Genomic DNA, 20,115 nt, shown 5'->3' with positions numbered 1-20,115 from the left:
TTAGAAGAAATTACGATATGATTAAATCTGGCATTTAATTTTGCAAGATGATGTGGAACCAGCAGTCAAGTTTCATCAGCACAGTAGCCAATCAAAAATGATGTTACAGACATGGATTCGGGATTTCGCCAGATACATTCCCATTTCGCGCCGCTAGTGGCGTGGTAAGGCGTATTAACCACCTATGTCATGTAATTTTGCCAATGTGGTATTTATTTTCTATTTTTACAAACTACGTTTTTTGTCTTTAAATTTTCTATTTTGATTCATTTTAAATCAAATCTACAGATCATACACAATGTTGGTGTAGAAAATCAGTAAATAGTTTTGTTGACGGTAAACTAGAGAAATCATAATAACAAAAACTATAATAATTTTGACACACTTAGAGAGTTCAAAACATGTGTCGCCCTGTGTAGCGCGCTAACATTGAACATCAAACTTTGTCGAGTATCGCACTGAGTTGAACTGGTAAGCTATCGTATGTGAGCATGTATAAAACTATTATGCATCGGGGGCATGTACTATTACTTAGATTGTTGTTTTCCTTGTCTACGGACTAAAATATAACAGCTTTTTGACTATAATATAATTTCCTAGCTGTGAGGAAATAACTGGAGATTGATACATTTGTAGCAGCAGGGTTCGCATGTTTTACGAAAACAGCAATCTACGCAATAATACGTGACCCGGTGGTACTATGTATTTCACATTGCAAGGACTGTTTGCTATTCATGTCGAGCTTAAAAAATTTGCCTTCGTGTGAAATCTTATGTCCGTTTCTCCACAGCGGTTTTATGTGTTGATGAAATGTAACGATAGCTTCCGTAAGATTGTTGATATTGTCTGATATATGAACGCGTACGACTATGAAGTTGGCACCATATTCACATTTTTGTATCCACATTGCAATGTTACCATCAATCACGTATGAAGTTGGCGCCAAATTTACGTACAAGTGATTGGCAGTCACATTTTACATGTAATGTGAATACAAATATGAATCATAATGAATATACATATATGGATAATGATAATCTCATCATGGAAGTGTGGGTTATACTTCCATGATCTCATGTACATGTACACTTGTGGCATGCTGGGATGTTTCTTAGCAGCTAGTGTACACAATTAAAAATTTGTACTTTGTTCCCACTAGAATGTCTAATTTTCGATAAAAAATTTGAAAAGTGTGGCGGAACTCTATCATTCATAACATCGAGCACAAAAATACCTATTTGATAATCTTGTTGCTTGTAAATATCCAAATACGAAGGTTTTTAAATAAGTGATCTGAGCTGAATGGGTATTATGGCTGCTGAATGTGATCGTACAAATTGTATGAACAATTTTCTTCTGAGTGGTGAGAATTTCTTTTAGACAAGACTGATAAATACTACTACAAACTTCCAGACCATATGACAAATGGGGAATTGTATGTGTATTCACACAACATCAAAAGAATGTGCTCCCTTGAGAAAAGCTTGATTTCAGAGATGATTACAGACCATTACTTACCTGCATAATTAAGATATGTGTTCTTTTGTGTGTTTAGATTTTGACGTGATCTGGGTTACTATACAGCGCACAGTTTAGTGGTACAGGTGATACTTCAGTGTAACCCACCAAGGTGAAAGGTGTTGTTTTAACATTTGAGGATTATAAAATGGCAGAACGACCTGAAGATTTGAATCTACCCAATTCTGTGGTGGCTAGAATTGTGAAAGAAGCAGTGAGTTCAATTTCAAAGTTTTAATATTGACCACAGGTACATGGTTGTTATGGTTACCGTTACGATGAGCACACAAAATATAAATAGTTTAGGTCTTCATTATTCATTATGGAATCTTTGTAGCCACACTTTTGCACTTACAGGAAGTACAACCTGTGACAGGCTAGCATGAACAAACAGAACTTATTAGAAACAGGAAAGGTAAACAAATCAATTGCAGGGTCAGGAAGTACAACCAATGACCGGCTAGCATGAACAAGCAGAACAAACAGGAAAACAAGGGAGTTTTTGTATAGAAGCCCTTCTGTTTGTTTCCATTAAGCAAATATTTTATGTTATTTATCTGTGGTTTCTGTTCTGGTAAAATGAAACAGTAATCATGTGACACATACATGGTGGGGGGGGGGGGGGCTATGTGAACAAAATGTCACTTCGATAAACTTATATTGCTCCAACTTGATTATTGTATTTCTCATCTATAGCGTACATTAACATGCTATATTGACTTCATTTTTTGTGTGTTTATTAGATCCCTGATGGAGTGAATGTGTCTAAAGAAGCTCGCAGTGCAATATCTAGAGCAGCCAGTGTTTTTGTATTGTATGCTACAGCCTGGTATCCTTTCATATTATGAGACGTGTTTTTACATCAATTGGTTCAAAACTGATGTAAATTAATTTGGTTTTGTAAAATTGAATCATAGCTGGTTTCTGTCCCCATCAACAAACTGAGCAATCAATATATAGATTTTTTATTTACCTGATTTTCTTTTGATTTCCTCGCGTATCAAATTTTCATTTACAGTAATTCAAAGACATAAGTTGCAAAGTACTGTGACTCACTACTGGTACTTGCCATTTAACAGTCAGCATTCAAACCAGCCATTCAAAGTACTGTGACTCACTACAAGTACTTGCCATTTAACAGTCAGCATTCAAGCGGCAAACCAGCCATTCAAAGTACTGTGACTCACTACTGGTACTTGCCATTTAACAGTCAGCATTCAAGCGGCAAACCAGCCATTCAAAGTACTGTGACTCACTACTGGTACTTGCCATTTAACAGTCAGCATTCAAGCGGCAAACCAGCCATTCAAAGTACTGTGACTCACTACTGGTACTTGCCATTTAACAGTCAGCATTCAAGCGGCAAACCAGCCATTCAAAGTACTGTGACTCACTACTGGTACTTGCCATTTAACAGTCAGCATCCAAGTGGCAAACCAGCCATTCAAAGTACTGTGACTCACTACTGGTACTTGCCATTTAAGTCAGCATTCAAGCCAGCCATTCAAAGTACTGTGACTCACTACTGGTACTTGCCATTTAAGTCAGCATTCAAGCCAGCCATTCAAAGTACTGTGACTCACTACTGGTACTTGCCATTTAACAGTCAGCATTCAAGCCAGCCATTCAAAGTACTGTGACTCACTACTTTAAGGACATGCCATTTAACAGTCAACAAGCCAACCGCTCTGTCAACTGTTCAACCATCTTGACAATTGACTCCATTTATTTCTTACTTAATTACTGGCTGGCTACTGTATTAATTGTTCAACCATAATAACTCTACTTGTTTGTCACTCAATACCAAAGTGGACTCATACTGTGATCAAATTGTAGTGTTTATTGCAGCAAGAGTTGTACAGCAATGAATTCAATCTTGAATACACCATATTCTGGTTAATACCAACCTTGCAGTCATTTTGAAAGTAATGAGCTACATCACATGGCAGTACATGAACCAACAAAATATTGTTAAAACTTCTCTATGAGTTCCTAAAAATGATGTGATCTGAAACAAAGTTAGCAGAGTATCTTGACCTGTTGAGAATGTCACCAAATTTCACTGAGAAATATTGTGAAGTAATGGCTGGAAAATTATTTAAAAAAATTTCAAATGAGGCTCAGTACTCAACTATCATGGTCCGCTCTTCTGTTGTGAAAGCTGTTTATGAACAGCGCTCCAAGTGGCCAAACTGTGTGATCTTTTGTCTTTCTGATAAACCAGCACATGGCTTGTGGTAACATACCAATTCCACCATGTTAAATGTTTCCTTGACTTGACATGTAGTGCCAACAACTTTGCATTGAAAGGTAAAAGGAAAACATTAACAGGACCTGATGTGTTAGCAGCCATGGAAGAAATGGAATTTGAACATTTTGTTGAACCACTTAGAGAAAATTTAGAAGGTGAGGATTCCAGATACATATATCACAATTAGATACGCCAAATCTTGTGGGATTGGTTCCAAATTTATACAGAAAATGTGTGTATGTATGGCTTGGGAGGTAGGGGTATTCTCAGATTTATACAGAAAATGTGTGCATGTGTGGCTTGGGAGATAAGGATATTCTCAACTGGGTATGATCTGCCATCACTTTCCTCACAAAAATCCCTAAACATTGATATGCGTGTCTGTCAAAAATTTCCCAAAATATGGGGTTGATAAAAATGTGTACTGGTAACCTAGAAAAATGTTGAAATATCTCACACATAAAAAGTATAAACCACCTTCAGAAAATCTATTCTACAATCCAAATTATGCTCACTATTGCAGAGGCCTTGTGATGGTAGGTGGTCATCCTCAGCAGATGTAGTGTTCCCAGTGGCCAAAAGTACTTAATCATGCATCCCGTATACCTCAAAATATCGTTAAAAATGGATACATGTTTAGAAACTGGGCAGCACACCCATGACTAAAATTTATCCGGGTATCAATGATTAAAAAAAATATCAAATATATATTGATGATTGTTATGAATAATTCAAACTGTTGGAATATTTGCTGTTTTACCTGTTAAGTTACGCTGTGTACTTTGAAGACAGTTGATGGCAATGAAAGTGATTTTGTACTTGTAATGTTGTTGCTATGGTAACTACATTTGAGCAATTGTTCTTGTCCTCAGCATTTAAAAAAGAACAGAAGGACAAAAAAGAAGCCACAGAAAAGAAAAAGAAGATCAAAGCTGAAGCTGAGAAGTCAAAAACAGAAAATGATGAAATACAGGAAAGTGACAAAGACAGTGAGGAGGGGAAAGATGGGGAGGATGATGATGATGATGATGATGATGATGATGAAGAAAGCAAAGATGAAGAGATGGAGGAAGAGACAAAAGATGAATAGATTGAGATACTGGTTTTAACAAATAATACATTCCTATACGAACAGTTCTTGTAAGACTGGACTGATACATGACAGCATTGCATATTGAAGAGCTCATTTGCATACACTTTGATAACAGTCTCAAAGATTTTCCACTTTTGTAACATGTCATGCTGTAATTGTGTCAGTGCATAACCCATTTCAAATTGCATATAAAGTGGGCACACTACATGTAAGTCACTTGGTAACCACATAGAAAAGGATAGGAGAACACCTTATTTTGGTGCGATAAGAAATTGTCATTTGCATGTCAAACTATAGAGGGCACACTACACAGCATAGATTCATACTATGTTAGCAAAGATGCCAATATTTATAAAAAAACACAAGTTGAAGACGTGTATTTCCAATCTCTTTATTGATCCCACTGTCTTTGCAAATCATATGCAAGTTCATTCCTCAAAAATTAACAAAAGTTCATCTTTTCTTTAAATTTAGCCATTTGAAAGTTTACTTGTTTTAGATTTTTTTGTAATACAGAATAATAAACTAAAAATACTCAGTTGTGACAAATCGAAAAAGACTGCTGTATTGTGGTGCACATACAAATAAATATTTAAAATTACAAAATTCAAAGTGTGGACATCTATGTGAAAAGGTAACAGCTTTGGCTGTTGGACTGCAAGATACGTTGTGTTGTTCCAGCCTCTCGGTTGACTGATGTGTGAGAGGTGTACCTTTGACTGTGTGTGAATCATAACAGTTGAAATTCTACTTCTCTCATAACCTCTGTAGATGACAGGATAGTCAATTTAGCAAGTGTTCTTCCTAACAGCCTACATACTCATTAGGTACTTCAAATTTAGTATTTTAAGCCACGCCCTCATTGTCTTCAAACTGATGAAAAATAAGCATATCACCTGTTGACATTCAGGGTTATCCACTAGACAGGTCATGTTTTTGTATACAGCCTAATGGGTCACATTCAGGTACTTTAGCATAATAAACATAATACATCATGTGACATAATTAAAATAATATAGGCATCATGTGACTTATTTAACATAATATAGGCATCATGTGACTTAATTAACATAATATAGACATCATGTGACTTAATTAACATAATATAGGCATCATGTGACTTAATTAACATAATATAGGCATCATGTGACTTAATTAACATAATATAGGCATCATGTGACTAAATATGGTATCCATGAGATGTGCTAAATTTGAATAATTGAGTTGACAGGCTGTATGGAAAGAATGCTTGCCAGGTTGATAATCCAGTGTGCTACAGAGATCACCTCATCACAGTGAGTGTTTCACTGTGACATCCTTTACCTTGAGACAACATTATAAAGACTGATTCTAATCTGTGACTCAGAATTGCCTTTCTTACTGGTCTTACCATTCTATTGTTTCTAAAGTTTTTTGCCATACATTAAAAGACATCGCTATCTGATGGTATATCACATAGCATTACCAAATATGGTATATCACAGCATTACCAAATATGGTATATCACATGGCATTACCAAATATGGTATATCACATGGTACTTCCAAATATGGTATATCACATGGTACATTGTATTTGTTGTACATATTACCAAATATGGTATATCACATCGCATTACCAAATATGGTATATCACATGGTACATTGTATTTGTTGTACATATTACCAAATATGGTATATCACATCGCATTACCAAATATGGTATATCACATGGTACATTGTATTTGTTGTACATATTACCAAATATGGTATATCACATGGTATTTGCTGTACATTTTACCAAATACCCAGTATGGTATTTTTTTGTACATACCTGATACAATCAAATGTGGCATATTACGTTGTTGTACACACTTCCAAATATGATATATCACATGACAGTAGGTAATCATTACAGATCCAATAGTTCTTAGTCTATCTCAAACCTACTCACATTGTAGTATATATCATATACACAGTGATATGGTGTATTGGAAACCTGTTGTTGCAGTCAAAGTAGAACAAACTTACAGGAGAAACTATGAAAACCTTTCAAATCAACACAATATTTGCAAATAAATCTGAACTTTGGCAGTGTAAATGTCATAACTTCAGACATTCAAATTTACATTTTAGTTTACATCGTGGTTGGCAGTTCATAGATTACAATAAAAAAAAAAAATGATTTCATTTTTCAATCGATCAATAAATGCAAGTTGTCTTGAGTTTTGTACTACAATATATGATAACAAGGCTGACTGAGGTGAGAGTGAAACCTCGACAAGCTAAAAGTCAGTTTTATAGATACATACAATTTGGTTATTTAAGTGTTAAAAATTTCAATGATTTAACAAACGTTTTAGAATTCAAGTGAAATCATGATAGCAAAAGACACTTTGCGAAAAAAAACTGATGTCTTTGCAAACTCCCAACTGATATTGAGCAATGGAATTAGCGTAACTACCAGTGGTGATCCAGCACTAATTGTCTGTCGACTGCAGGTAAGTTCTAACAGGCCAGTTCCAGTTGTTTGTGGGTTTTTTGGGTCACCTGAGATTTCACATTTTATTTTAAAACTTGATCAAAAGATCACTGAAGTTTGTATGTTAGATAACCAAACTACAAAGAGAACTGACTTTGCTAGTCTATCTGACACCTTATCTAGTACAGTACACAAGTAGACATCTGTACCTGGTACAAAAAAATTTAATAATATACTTTGGAAGGAATATTTTGTCTTTAACTATTTGTTTTGTGTAAAACATTCCAGATAACTAAAATAAGGTTTATTATGCCTTATTTTCTTTGTAGTTACAACAAATACACAATAGAATTGAACTGAACTGAATTGAGAAAAAAAATGTTTAAATCATTGTACATGTATTGAAAATAGTTTCAATATCCGCTGATGACAGAAGATATGGCACTATACAATTGAAGACAGCACAGTTAGCACCACCAAGAACACAAATTTTTATATTTGCACAATGTTATCCACTGAAATTGTCAGTAAATATCTAAATATGTTCATTGTAATCAATGCTATGTAAGAAATCTATATTCACATATGCTGTGTAGAAATATCTCTGAAAATACAAGAAAATTTGTCCTAGAAAACTGAAAGAATTACTGTCCTGTGAATTTATTCACTATTTTCAGTGGTCATTGTCATGACGATGTAAATGTCACATGGATAATGCAGACTCCTCAACTATCTCCTAAATATCACTATGGCAGGCTACATCGTGATCAATATGTGCACATCAATACAATGAAAGCATCATAGCAAGTTTTACACTGATTTCATTTGAGTTGTATATTGCAAAAAATAGAACTATATCCATATAGTAAAGGACAGTATGTCCACTGATCTATTTGTTCAGTTCAGATCTGATTTACAAAGACATTACATTTTACAAAGTTGCACTAAATCACCACACCTTCATTTGTAGATTTATTAGGGCGATAAATGCAAGTATAAGCATAGATTCCACTGTCTATGCTATACGAAAGAAAAGAAAAGACTTTGCCCATATTCTTGGTTATGGTCATCAAAGTTCATTCTCCTTGCCATATATATGTTACTGAAATTGTACACTCAACAGAAGCTGAAGAAGAAAAAAGTTCAAAATCTACATTGTACTATAAATTGAAAACTTTACATGTAATATGTGATAGAAAAGTATAATGAGGCACTGACTTAATGTAATGAATTGGCAAATAACTTACTTGGATTTGAAGGAAAGAAAGAAAACACCATTTTATTAAATCTATATTATATGTACAGGTAGTTTGGTGGAGGACTAGTGGGTGGATTGAGTACTTTGGTAGTTTGGTGGAGGACTAGTGGGTGGATTGAGTACTTTGGTGGACGACTAGTGGGTGGATTGAGTACTTTGGTGTATAGGAAGATTTATATGATGCCAAACACAAACTAACAATGAGTACCAAAATAGAGTCTATTAAAGTTATCTACATACTTTATAAATTATATTTAGACATTTGTGAAAATGTGAAAGAAATATCTACAGCAATACCCTGTCTATCCAAGGCACCTAGCATACATTATAATCTTCTAATGTACGCTGTATTCATTGACTAACATTAGGCCACACTAATCAGTGATGAACATTTAGCCACACTGTGGTGGTTAACACATAATTACATTAGTCATTGACTAACATTTGGCCACACTGTGGTGGTTAACACATAATTACATTAGTCATTGACTAACATTTGGCCACACTAGTCAGTGATGAACATTTAGCAACACTGTAGGCTAATATTTAGTTACATTAGTCATTGACTAACATTTGGCCACACTAGTCAGTGATTTAGCTAGACTAGTCACTTACTTACACCTAACTTTCAATTTACAACAATTATCTGAAATATTTTATCTTAAAAATTTAAGTAATTTTTCAATACATTCTGAAAGTAGACAATCTCATCCCAAACACTACAGCATTATAGGTTGCCATGACAACATACATATAAGAAATATAACTAACTCAGGTTGGATGACTTTTCAACTTTACATCTACAGAGTATAACATACATTGCTAGAAATGATTAAGTAAGTCCTGCATCTATTTGTATCCATGGAAACCAAGCAATTTCTTTTCCCTTGGAAACATGAAACATTATTTTTCTCTGACTGTATAATAAGAGTACTCTTAGTAGTATCCTAAAAATGCAATGGTTTTAATGAAATAACTAGCTTGGTTACAGGAACATCTTAAATGTTTACTGACGAAGTGTCCATTTTATAATTTTAAGAGACTGGTAGTATTCTTGGAATATGATATACTCTACGACATGGTATGGCTAGAGTTAGAAAATTATGTCTTATGATTTGTACACTATACAGGAAGACTATATGTAGTGTACAATCAGATGTCAAATTTCATGAAGACCTCCAAACTGTAACCATGGTAACTAACATGTAAATAGAAATTGAGTTGCATTGATGCTTTGAGTCTCTTTTATACACAGAGTGACTCAATTATCAGACTTATGTCAGTATTAACAGAGTTGTCTTTTTTTTTGACCTCAGAACTTTTCTTTTTTGGACCAGATTTATACACTTTTTCTGTTGGTGCAACTAAAAATAATTTAGTGAGGTAGCGTTGCCATACAAAGAATAGCAGTTTATGATGGTGACACAAAAGATATTAAGATGCAGGGTGTGATTCTATCAATTGTTGGACTGTTATCAATAATTTCATTACCACAATTTAGCACCATGAACTTCATTGTACAGGTGATAAGTGTCAACTGACAGTCTGTCAGTAAGGGTGACATTCAAAATTAACTATTTTCTTTGGTCATCACAATGGACTATCACTTCCCAAAATCGGTAACCCAAGAATGGTGACGATGTAATCCTATAGGCTATATTCCTGCATTGAACATAGAGGATCCCTATTGGTGTTAAAATACTTTTATGTCCCTAAATCTTGTTTTCTAAATTATCCAATAATCAGCAGTAGCCTAAGCAGGCTGTAAATTGTAGTAGCCCATTGATAAGAATTGGTAGTATGTGGGCTACCATTAATTTTGTGTCCTGTAAAGAGCGTAAGGTGAAATCTAGACTCTCTCACAGTCCTCAAAGCTTCGCATAAATAGCTAAAACTTGGTTTGTTTTGTATGTATCTACTGCATAATTGTACTCATATACTAGTATCCCAGGATCCCTAGCCCTGTACTGTGCGCCCTCATCTATCACATAGGGCTAACATTTTGTTGATGTGTTGGGCGAAGCTTCGAGGACTGTGAGAGAGTCTAGGTGAAATCTTGGACTTAATAGTAGATTATAAAGTAGTGGTAAAGTATGATACCGTGTAAATGCTTGTTGTGAAGAAGTGAGATAAATGTCAACAAAATATTCTTAGTCCATTTATTTGAACTTGTTGATAAGTAAACAGAGAGTACTGTTATATTTAGACTTGAGAGAGCAACTGATTATATGCCTGATGTGTAATAGCTACAGGCTTTCATTTGGGCAACACTGACAGCTGTGAACGTAGAAATATGTTACACAAAACACTGCTATGATCATGTCATTGTTGTATACTTACTAATGTGTATAGTTCCTTTTACTACTAAGGTGTCCAGTATAATTCAATCACATGTTTGCCTTCTAGGAGTATCAAATTGAATTGCTGGGAATCAAAAGTGTGCCCTCTATAGTCCAGACACGGTCATCATTGCAAGGAATTGAAAACCATTGCAGCCACAATGTAACAATGTATTGAACAATGTATTGAATGATGAACTTTGGAAATTTGATTATGTCACTGGATACCAATAATTTGTAATGGTAAATGTGTTTAATGACCACCCTTACCATCATGATATCTTTAATGCCCAGTATCAACTTTAAACGGAAACATACACTTGGAAGTTCACAAAGTTTTACAGTCTTGGTTACAGAAGTGATCACTTCATAAGACTGAACTATTCACTCCATTCAGCCTAATGGTCTAGTTCATTGTTAAATAATTACATTTATGGGTGGATGAATGATGCAGTACACTAGAGCTAAATTCTCTTGAACTCTATTCTTTGGTAGTTCAGTGAGTCAAAGAGCTAAATTCTCTTGAACCCTATACTTTGGTAAATAACTACTGGTTTGGATTTCAGGCCGAGATTATTTCTATAGTTTTTGAAATAATCATAATAGAATTCTCAACTTTGGTAACATTTTCAGACACTGGCCTTTCACTGCTCAGGAGAACTTTGAAGTCACTATGAAAGCTTTCAATTTCAGACACACAAGCTTTCACTGACATAGTGAGTTTTCAGACACTGGAGTTTTCATTGATAGGCTGGGTAACATTATCATCCATCAAAGCATTGGCTCCAGCAAACAGTCTACTAGATTTACTGTCAACATCATTACTTGACTCCAGCTGTAAAACATTAAGACTTGCCACATCACTCATATCATCATCATCATCGTCATCATCTTCATAGTTTGCCATGGTAACAGTGTCATTCATCATGTGAATAGGAGACTCCTGTCCACTTGATTTGATCTTGGCTTTTATCCTCAACTGCATCACCTGCACCAAGATATACAAATCATAGAAACTTAGAATAATAAATTCCCCCCAAGTGATATACAGGTTGGTATAACAAGGACTACACACAAACTCTTTCTTCAATGTCCTAATATTTTATATGTTCAACATTTATTCTGGGGTCTAGTTCACTGTTTTCTCCGGGCCTTTGCCACCATTTGCACTGTGGTTTGGCTCAGTACTTTTTATGGAATCTACTTCTCACTGTTTGTTCTGGGTCTTTGTAGTCACTATTTGCTCGGTGGTCTATCACAAGTCTTGCCATGGGTCTGAGGCTATATTTAACCTTGGGTGTATGCAATGTCTAGTCTTGATTGGAGTTTACAGCCAAGACACTATTTACTCCCAATCTAGCCTCTTCAGTCTATCACTGTACTTTCTCTGGGGTCAGACTCTACTTGCTCTGGGGTCTGATGACATTCCAGCATCTGACTATACTTGCTTTGAGATTTGAGGTTTTACTCTTTACTTGTTCTGTGGTTTACTTTTACCATTTCACTTGCTGTAAGGGGCAACATCAAAAGTTCAATATAATATATCAAACTTAATTGCTTAAGTTTGGGGGTGGGGGGGGGGGGGGGGTTGGCCAGAGTTCTCAACCGTCAAAAAGGATTTAACGTCATACTTGGCAAATTTAGTACGATTTCAAGGCTGCTTTTACCTATAACACTGTGTACACTCGGTCCGATTTATCAGCGATACGTGGTTAAAATTTTTTTCTGTTTTTATTTATAATTCAGTAGTATATTGGTACATTGTTTGAAAGTGGAAGTATACAGTATGAGTCTGAAACGATTTTCAATTTTAGGTCAGTTAAGTTAGATGGAGGGGGGGGGGGGGGTCTGGGACCTAACTTAAGCAATTAAGTTAGATATATTATATTGAACTTTTGATGTTACCCCTGACTACATCAGAATCTACCATAAGATATTACTACTGACCTCTGTTTGTAGTTCTGTTACCCTGTACTGAAGTTCTCGTACCACTTGGTCTGTTTCAGAGCTATTAAGTTGTCCAGTTGTTAGTAGCTCCTGGTTCTAGAAGTAACAAATCAAAGACAACATGGCTCATTTCATGTCCACATTGAGGTTTAGTATTACAAGCTAACAACCATCAAAGATACAGGTCGTCAGTCATTAGTTTTCAAATGAGAGTATTCCAGTGTACTGTACATGACTTGTACATCTACCTGTATTTCTAGTACATGACTTGTACATCTACCTGTATTTCTAATTCACCTTTACTCTGTAGCAATGTATTACAGTGTACTGTATAAGACTTGTACACCTACCTGTATTTCTAATTCACCTTTACTCTGTAACAATGTATTCCAGTGTACTGTACAAGACTTGTACATCTACCTGTATTTCTAATTCACCTTTACTCTGTAGCAATGTATTACAGTGTACTGTACAAGACTTGTACATCTACCTGTATTTCTAATTCACCTTTACTCTGTAGCAATGTATTCTAGTGTACTGTACAAGACTTGTACATCTACCTGTATTTCTAATTCACCTTTACTCTGTAGCAATGTATTCCAGTGTACTGTACATGACTTGTACATCTACCTGTATTTCTAATTCACCTTTACTCTGTAGCAATGTATTCCAGTGTACTGTACAAGACTTGTACACCTACCTGTATTTCTAATTCACCTTTACTCTGTAGCAATGTATTCCAGTGTACTGTACATGACTTGTACATCTACCTGTATTTCTAATTCACTTTTACTCTGTAGCAATGTATTCCAGTGTACTGTACATGACTTGTACATCTACCTGTATTTCTAATTCACCTTTACTCTGTAGCAATGTATTCCAGTGTACTGTACAAGACTTGTACATCTACCTGTATTTCTAATTCACCTTTACTCTGTAGCAATGTATTCTAGTGTACTGTACATGACTTGTACATCTACCTGTATTTCTAATTCACCTTTACTCTGTAGCAATGTATTCCAGTGTACTGTACAAGACTTGTACATCTACCTGTATTTCTAATTCACCTTTACTCTGTAGCAATGTATTACAGTGTACTGTACAAGACTTGTACACCTACCTGTATTTCTAATTCACCTTTACTCTGTAGCAATGTATTCCAGTGTACTGTACAAGACTTGTACATCTACCTGTATTTCTAATTCACCTTTACTCTGTAGCAATGTATTCTAGTGTACTGTACAAGACTTGTACACCTACCTGTATTTCTAATTCACCTTTACTCTGTAACAATGTATTCCAGTGTACTGTACAAGACTTGTACATCTACCTGTATTTCTAATTCACCTTTACTCTGTAGCAATGTATTCCAGTGTACTGCACAAGACTTGTACATCTACCTGTATTTCTAATTCACCTTTACTCTGTAACAATGTATTACAGTGCACTGTACAAGACTTGTACATCTACCTGTATTTCTAATTCACCTTTACTCTGTAACAATGTATTCCAGTGTACTGTACAAGACTTGTACATCTACCTGTATTTCTAATTCACCTTTACTCTGTAGCAATGTATTCCAGTGTACTGCACAAGACTTGTACATCTACCTGTATTTCTAATTCACTTTTACTCTGTAGCAATGTATTCCAGTGTACTGTACATGACTTGTACATCTACCTGTATTTCTAATTTACCTTTACTCTGTAGCAATGTATTCCAGTGTACTGTACAAGACTTGTACACCTACCTGTATTTCTAATTCACCTTTACTCTGTAACATTTCTGCCATTTTAGCACTATACTCTGCTTCTCTTAGTTTGGCTGCCACTAAATCTTCCTGACTCTGTTAATAGATACAAGTAATGGTGCAGTCAGTGGTGAACTCAAATATATCCAAAATTTCCAATATTTCCTCATATCATATCAGTTACACGTACATAAACCATATAATCAGATGTTATTCCCAATTGTTTTCTTCTTTCAGCCAAGGAAAAACAAGTGAACTAAGGGGCCTTTGTCACTACAAGTCACTAGATGAGTAGTGACAAACTGAGGTCATTGAGTATTTTCCAGCTGATGAAGAAAATTATTGGAGAATAACATAATCATAAGAGTGCCAGTAATATGAAAGAAAATCAGAGAAAGTAATGGCAATTTTTTGAATTTTTTGACTCATATTTTGAACACAGCAGAACCAGTGACGTAGACATGTGTTATTTGTCATGACATAGATGTGTGTTTTCCTGATGTAGGACAACCAGGGTATAAATTCCATATTTTTTTGTTCAACTTGGCTTGTGCATGGTATAATATACTTTACTCAGTACAGTTTTCACCCCTTAACATCAATGACATGCAATGTCTTGTTAGAGTACAGCACTTATCAGTTCATTTCAAGACAAATATCTTTGTCATACTTGGGTACACAAGGAAAATATCTACAACAGTACAGTTCTTTGTCACTTGTGAAAGATAAATTTCATTTTTGGAAGATACCTTAGCTTCTATATTAGCAAGTCTTTTATTAGCTTCATTCAATTGTTGTTGTAGGTCCTGTTCTCTGAGTTCTGAAGCTTCAAGAAACTGTTTAAGATGAAGTCTTTCCTCTTCACTTCTCTTGAGTTGGTTACTGCTGACTTGACTCTGTAATAAACACATGTAATAATGTACATGTATCACACACATCTAATCAATGTAGTAAGTTAGTGGTGGACAGAAAGACTTTCTTGGTGACTCTGTCATCAATATTGCAATAGAGATATAAGTACTGGGATGGATGGATGTATTAAATATTTACAACATTGCAAGTACTTTTTTGACAAATCAACTTTAGTGATCAGTCCCCATCATACAATGGCAGTAAAATAAATTCACAAGGATAAATTCACTGTTAAAACAGTTACTGCTTAAATCACATTATCATTCCGTTGAGTCATCACTTTATTTCCTTACTATATAATATAGTCTTACAGGGCTAATTTTAAATCCTGAGTTGGTGACTTGACACTTCCCAATGTGTATCAAGCCAACATTTTCATGAATATAGTCCCCAAAATGCAAAAATACAGTGACAGATTTCTTTCTTGTATATTCATAATACAACATTAAAAGATAAAAAAATCTCTAAAATGGCAGTTTCATAGGTGCTCTTTGAGCTCTGTGAGTGTGTTACACAGTCAAAGTCATCTAAATGGCCTCTTTATGTGTACATGAAATGCCAGGGGAAATGGCAATCTGTTTGTGAATGTGAACTATTATGTAAAGTGCCGCAAAACTATTCTTATCAAATGATGGAATGTAATACAACTCTCTGTGCTTCCAACATGCTGAGTCAAGTGTTATTAATCCAATTCAATCATTTAATTTCCCTGTTTGTAACAGGTTTCATTTATCCATCATCAGATGTCTACAGTTGTAAAAGACTACATATATCACAGTGATTCATAAATTATTTCTGCTGTACAAGAATAATATGCATGTATATTAAAGTCTCACTTACATACTAGGTAAATGTTTTATACATCAACAGAAGTATAGCTATTAACAAAACATGACATCTCATTCACCCCCTTTGACCTCTCAACTTACAATGGTACACAATCAACGAGTGTGAAGCTACCATCATATTCATATTCATCTTCACTTTCAAAAGTTGACCTCTACACTCAATGTGAATATGATGATTACTTTACATGTTCATCATCAGATTCGAAGTCTTCTGAATAGGTACAAACACACGTTTGGGAAATCACATATCCTTCATTGACAGGTTGAAATCATGTGATTGTAATTAATTTTCAATTGATTTGCGTGGATTTGCATGCTCTCTTTTTATTTTTGCCAGAGTATCCAATTTGCACCATTGAGTGTAGAGGTCAACTTTTGAAAGTGATTATGAATATGAATATGATGGTAGCTTCACACTCATACACAATCATGAGTCAACCTTTGACCTTATAACTATACCATGATGTAAGTAAGTTGACCCTTGACCTGATAACTGTATACCATTCCGTCATTTGATCCCTGTCTCTATAAAACCTAGTAATATTTCCTACGACACTACTCTCTGTTTTAGTTTCTTTTAATTTAACATAATAACATACTTCCTTTGATATCAGTAACATCACTTTAAATTCCATCAATATCTGGTTACCTACCAAAGTTTCCAACTGCATAACTCTCTGTTTAGTTTCTTTAAGTTCAGCATAAGACTCTGCTTCCCTCAATTTCAGTGTCATTAATTCATCTTGTAAAGCACGATGATTACCGACACTGTTTTTCTTATGAGCTTCATTTCGCCTAGATATGGTACGTTGTAAATGTTTCTGTGAACAGGGTAAAAATGGCAGTAAGTGTTTGCACAACATTGAAATAAACAAGTGTGGATTGATGTCACAGAAAGCAGACTCTGTACACTCATTTGGGTCTATAAAAGACTCACTCTAGGTTTAGGTGAGTCACAGGAAATTTACTTGACTCAGTTGACTTCAGTGTGATGTGAACTAATGACCCCCTGACTTCTAGTTGTGAACTTTCAACCACTTTGTGACAGAGAAACAAACTAACATGCCAGTGCTCTCGGCTTTAACCACTGTATTATATGGAAATATGAAAACTGACTTACATGCCAGTGTTTTGAATTTTATTCACTCTGTCACAAGGATCAAAATAACAGGGAAACAAGGAAAAGAAACTTACATGCCAGTGTTCTTCAAGGTCTGATACTTTTTGCCTGAGTTCTTTCAGTGATAAATTAGCCTCTGCTTCTCGTAATTTAACTGCTATTAATTCTTCTTGTAAAGATGCAACGTTGTTACTTGGTTCTTCTACTATTGCTTTGTTTTTCTATAAACAACAAAAACAAAAACAACAATAAAAACATATGTTGTTTGTGTTAACAGTAAGAAAACAGGTCACTCCAACAAGAAATGCCATACATATATTTGAAAGATCTAGTCTAGTTGTGTACAATGAGTTGAGTTCTGTGTCTGCACAGCCAGTGATTCCTCAAAGCAATACTTGGAAAGCCTACTACATTAGTTGATGTAATGTCTGTTGATGCCCAAAGTCTATATTTCTGTATGAACAGTATCTACATCTGACTCAAAGTTGTTGAAAATTTCACGTTTATTAATCTGTATCTAAAGTTTAGTCAGCACACAGCACAGTCTTGGATATAACATTCAAGTCTATTTTGTTTGAAATACAACTTAATTCCTAAAGTCAGAGTCTATCTGTCTGAGTTTACAGTAAGTCTATGTGTTAAAAAAAAAGGTTCATGTAGATACTTTCTGTCAAACGTAACTTACTTGTTCTAACTCCTGTACTTTCTGTCAACTGTAACTTACTTGTTCTAACTCCTGTACTTTCTGTCAAACGTAACTTACTTGTTCTAACTCCTGTACTTTCTGTCAACTGTAACTTACTTGTTCTAACTCCTGTACTTTCTGTCAACTGTAACTTACTTGTTCTAAACTCCTGTACTTTCTGTCAACTGTAACTTACTTGTTCTAACTCCTGTACTTTCTGTCAAACGTAACTTACTTGTTCTAACTCCTGTACTTTCTGTTAACTGTAACTTACTTGTTCCAACTCCTGTACTTTCTGTCAACTGTAACTTACTTGTTCTAACTCCTGTACTTTCTGTCAAACGTAACTTACTTGTTCTAACTCCTGTACTTTCTGTCAACTGTAACTTACTTGTTCTAACTCCTGTACTTTCTGTCAACTGTAACTTACTTGTTCTAACTCCTGTACTTTCTGTCAATTGTAACTTACTTGTTCTAACTCCTGTACTTTCTGTCAATTGTAACTTACTTGTTCTAACTCCTGTACTTTCTCTCAATTGTAACTTACATGTTCTAACTCCTGTACTTTCTGTCAATTGTAACTTTTTGTTCTAACTCCTGTACTTTCTCTCAATTGTAACTTACTTTTTCTAACTCCTGTACTTTCTCTCAATTGTAACTTACTTGTTCCAACTCCTGTACTTTCTGTCAACTGTAACTTTTTGTTCTAACTCCTGTACTTTCTGTCAACTGTAACTTACTTGTTCTAACTGCTGTACTTTCTGTCAATTGTAACTTACTTGTTCTAACTCCTGTACTTTCTGTCAATTGTAACTTACTTGTTCCAAATCCTGTACTTTCTGTCAACTGTAACTTACTTGTTCTAACTCCTGTACTTTCTGTCAACTGTAACTTACTTGTTCTAACTCCTGTACTTTCTGTCAAACGTAACTTACTTGTTCTAACTCCTGTACTTTCTGTCAACTGTAACTTACTTGTTCTAACTCCTGTACTTTCTGTCAACTGTAACTTACTTGTTCTAACTCCTGTACTTTCTGTCAATTGTAACTTACTTGTTCTAACTCCTGTACTTTCTCTCAATTGTAACTTACATGTTCTAACTCCTGTACTTTCTGTCAATTGTAACTTTTTGTTCTAACTCCTGTACTTTCTCTCAATTGTAACTTACTTTTTCTAACTCCTGTACTTTCTCTCAATTGTAACTTACTTGTTCCAACTCCTGTACTTTCTGTCAACTGTAACTTTTTGTTCTAACTCCTGTACTTTCTGTCAACTGTAACTTACTTGTTCTAACTCCAGTACCTTCTGTCAACTGTAACTTACTTGTTCTCACTCCTGTACTTTCTGTCAACTGTAACTTACTTGTTCTAACTCCTGTACTTTCTGTCAACTGTAACTTACTTGTTCTAACTCCAGTACCTTCTGTCAACTGTAACTTACTTGTTCTCACTCCTGTACTTTCTGTCAACTGTAACTTACTTGTTCTAACTCCTGTACTTTCTGTCAACTGTAACTTACTTGTTCTAACTCCAGTACCTTCTGTCAACTGTAACTTACTTGTTCTCACTCCTGTACTTTCTGTCAACTGTAACTTACTTGTTCTAACTCCTGTACTTTCTGTCAACTGTAACTTACTTGTTCTAACTCCAGTACTTTCTGTCAATTGTAACTTACTTGTTCTAACTCCTGTACATTCTGTCAACTGTAACTTACTTGTTCTAACTCCTGTACTTTCTGTCAACTGTAACTTACTTGTTCTAACTCCTGTACTTTAGCCTCTACTTCTCGCATTGATGCCGAGGTTTCTGCTTCTCGTAATTTGACGGCTATTAATTCTTCCTGTAAAGCTAGTATAACAGAATCAGCTTCTTCCTGTGCCATTCTGCTTATTGCTGTCTTTGGCTGAAATTAGTATAAGGCGATACCAAATATTA

The 20,115-nt window shown here is 35.0% G+C and overlaps 2 protein-coding genes across 2 annotated transcripts in view; one reads left to right on the top strand and one right to left on the bottom strand.

Annotated features, from left to right (window-relative positions):
• The first annotated feature begins 397 nt into the window (after positions 1-397).
• LOC144440834 (DNA polymerase epsilon subunit 3-like) lies at positions 398-5,435 on the top strand. The gene is made up of 5 exons (XM_078130251.1): positions 398-471; positions 1,556-1,732; positions 2,262-2,347; positions 3,806-3,924; positions 4,642-5,435. The coding sequence occupies exons 2-5, from the start codon at positions 1,667-1,669 to the stop codon at positions 4,857-4,859; spliced, it is 489 nt and encodes a 162-aa protein (XP_077986377.1). The 5' UTR covers positions 398-471; positions 1,556-1,666; the 3' UTR covers positions 4,860-5,435.
• A 5,250-nt stretch (positions 5,436-10,685) lies between these two features.
• LOC144440853 (ecotropic viral integration site 5 protein homolog) overlaps positions 10,686-20,115 on the bottom strand; it is a 34,470-nt gene continuing 25,040 nt past the window's right edge. The window contains exons 12-18 of the mRNA XM_078130283.1: positions 19,934-20,083; positions 17,571-17,717; positions 17,030-17,197; positions 15,366-15,512; positions 14,617-14,712; positions 12,867-12,962; positions 10,686-11,907 (exon numbers count right to left, since the gene is read on the bottom strand). Of these exons, the coding sequence (XP_077986409.1) occupies positions 11,644-11,907; positions 12,867-12,962; positions 14,617-14,712; positions 15,366-15,512; positions 17,030-17,197; positions 17,571-17,717; positions 19,934-20,083 (1,068 nt within the window). The 3' untranslated portion in view covers positions 10,686-11,643. The remainder of the gene's footprint in view (positions 11,908-12,866; positions 12,963-14,616; positions 14,713-15,365; positions 15,513-17,029; positions 17,198-17,570; positions 17,718-19,933; positions 20,084-20,115) is intronic.

This window comes from Glandiceps talaboti, chromosome 10 (assembly GCF_964340395.1).
Source record: "Glandiceps talaboti chromosome 10, keGlaTala1.1, whole genome shotgun sequence".
NCBI classification, from domain to species: domain Eukaryota; kingdom Metazoa; phylum Hemichordata; class Enteropneusta; family Spengelidae; genus Glandiceps; species Glandiceps talaboti.
This window is presented reverse-complemented; position numbering and strand designations above follow the sequence as displayed.

Excerpts from the sequence above, each read along its gene's own strand:
- LOC144440834 (XM_078130251.1), top strand. The coding sequence starts at position 1,667 with ATGGCAGAACGACCTGAAGATTTGAATCTACCCAATTCTGTGGTGGCT. Across the intron at positions 2,348-3,805 it reads GTATTGTATGCTACAGCCTG|TGCCAACAACTTTGCATTGA; the intron begins GTATCCTTTCAT and ends CTTGACATGTAG. Across the intron at positions 3,925-4,641 it reads ACTTAGAGAAAATTTAGAAG|CATTTAAAAAAGAACAGAAG; the intron begins GTGAGGATTCCA and ends TCTTGTCCTCAG.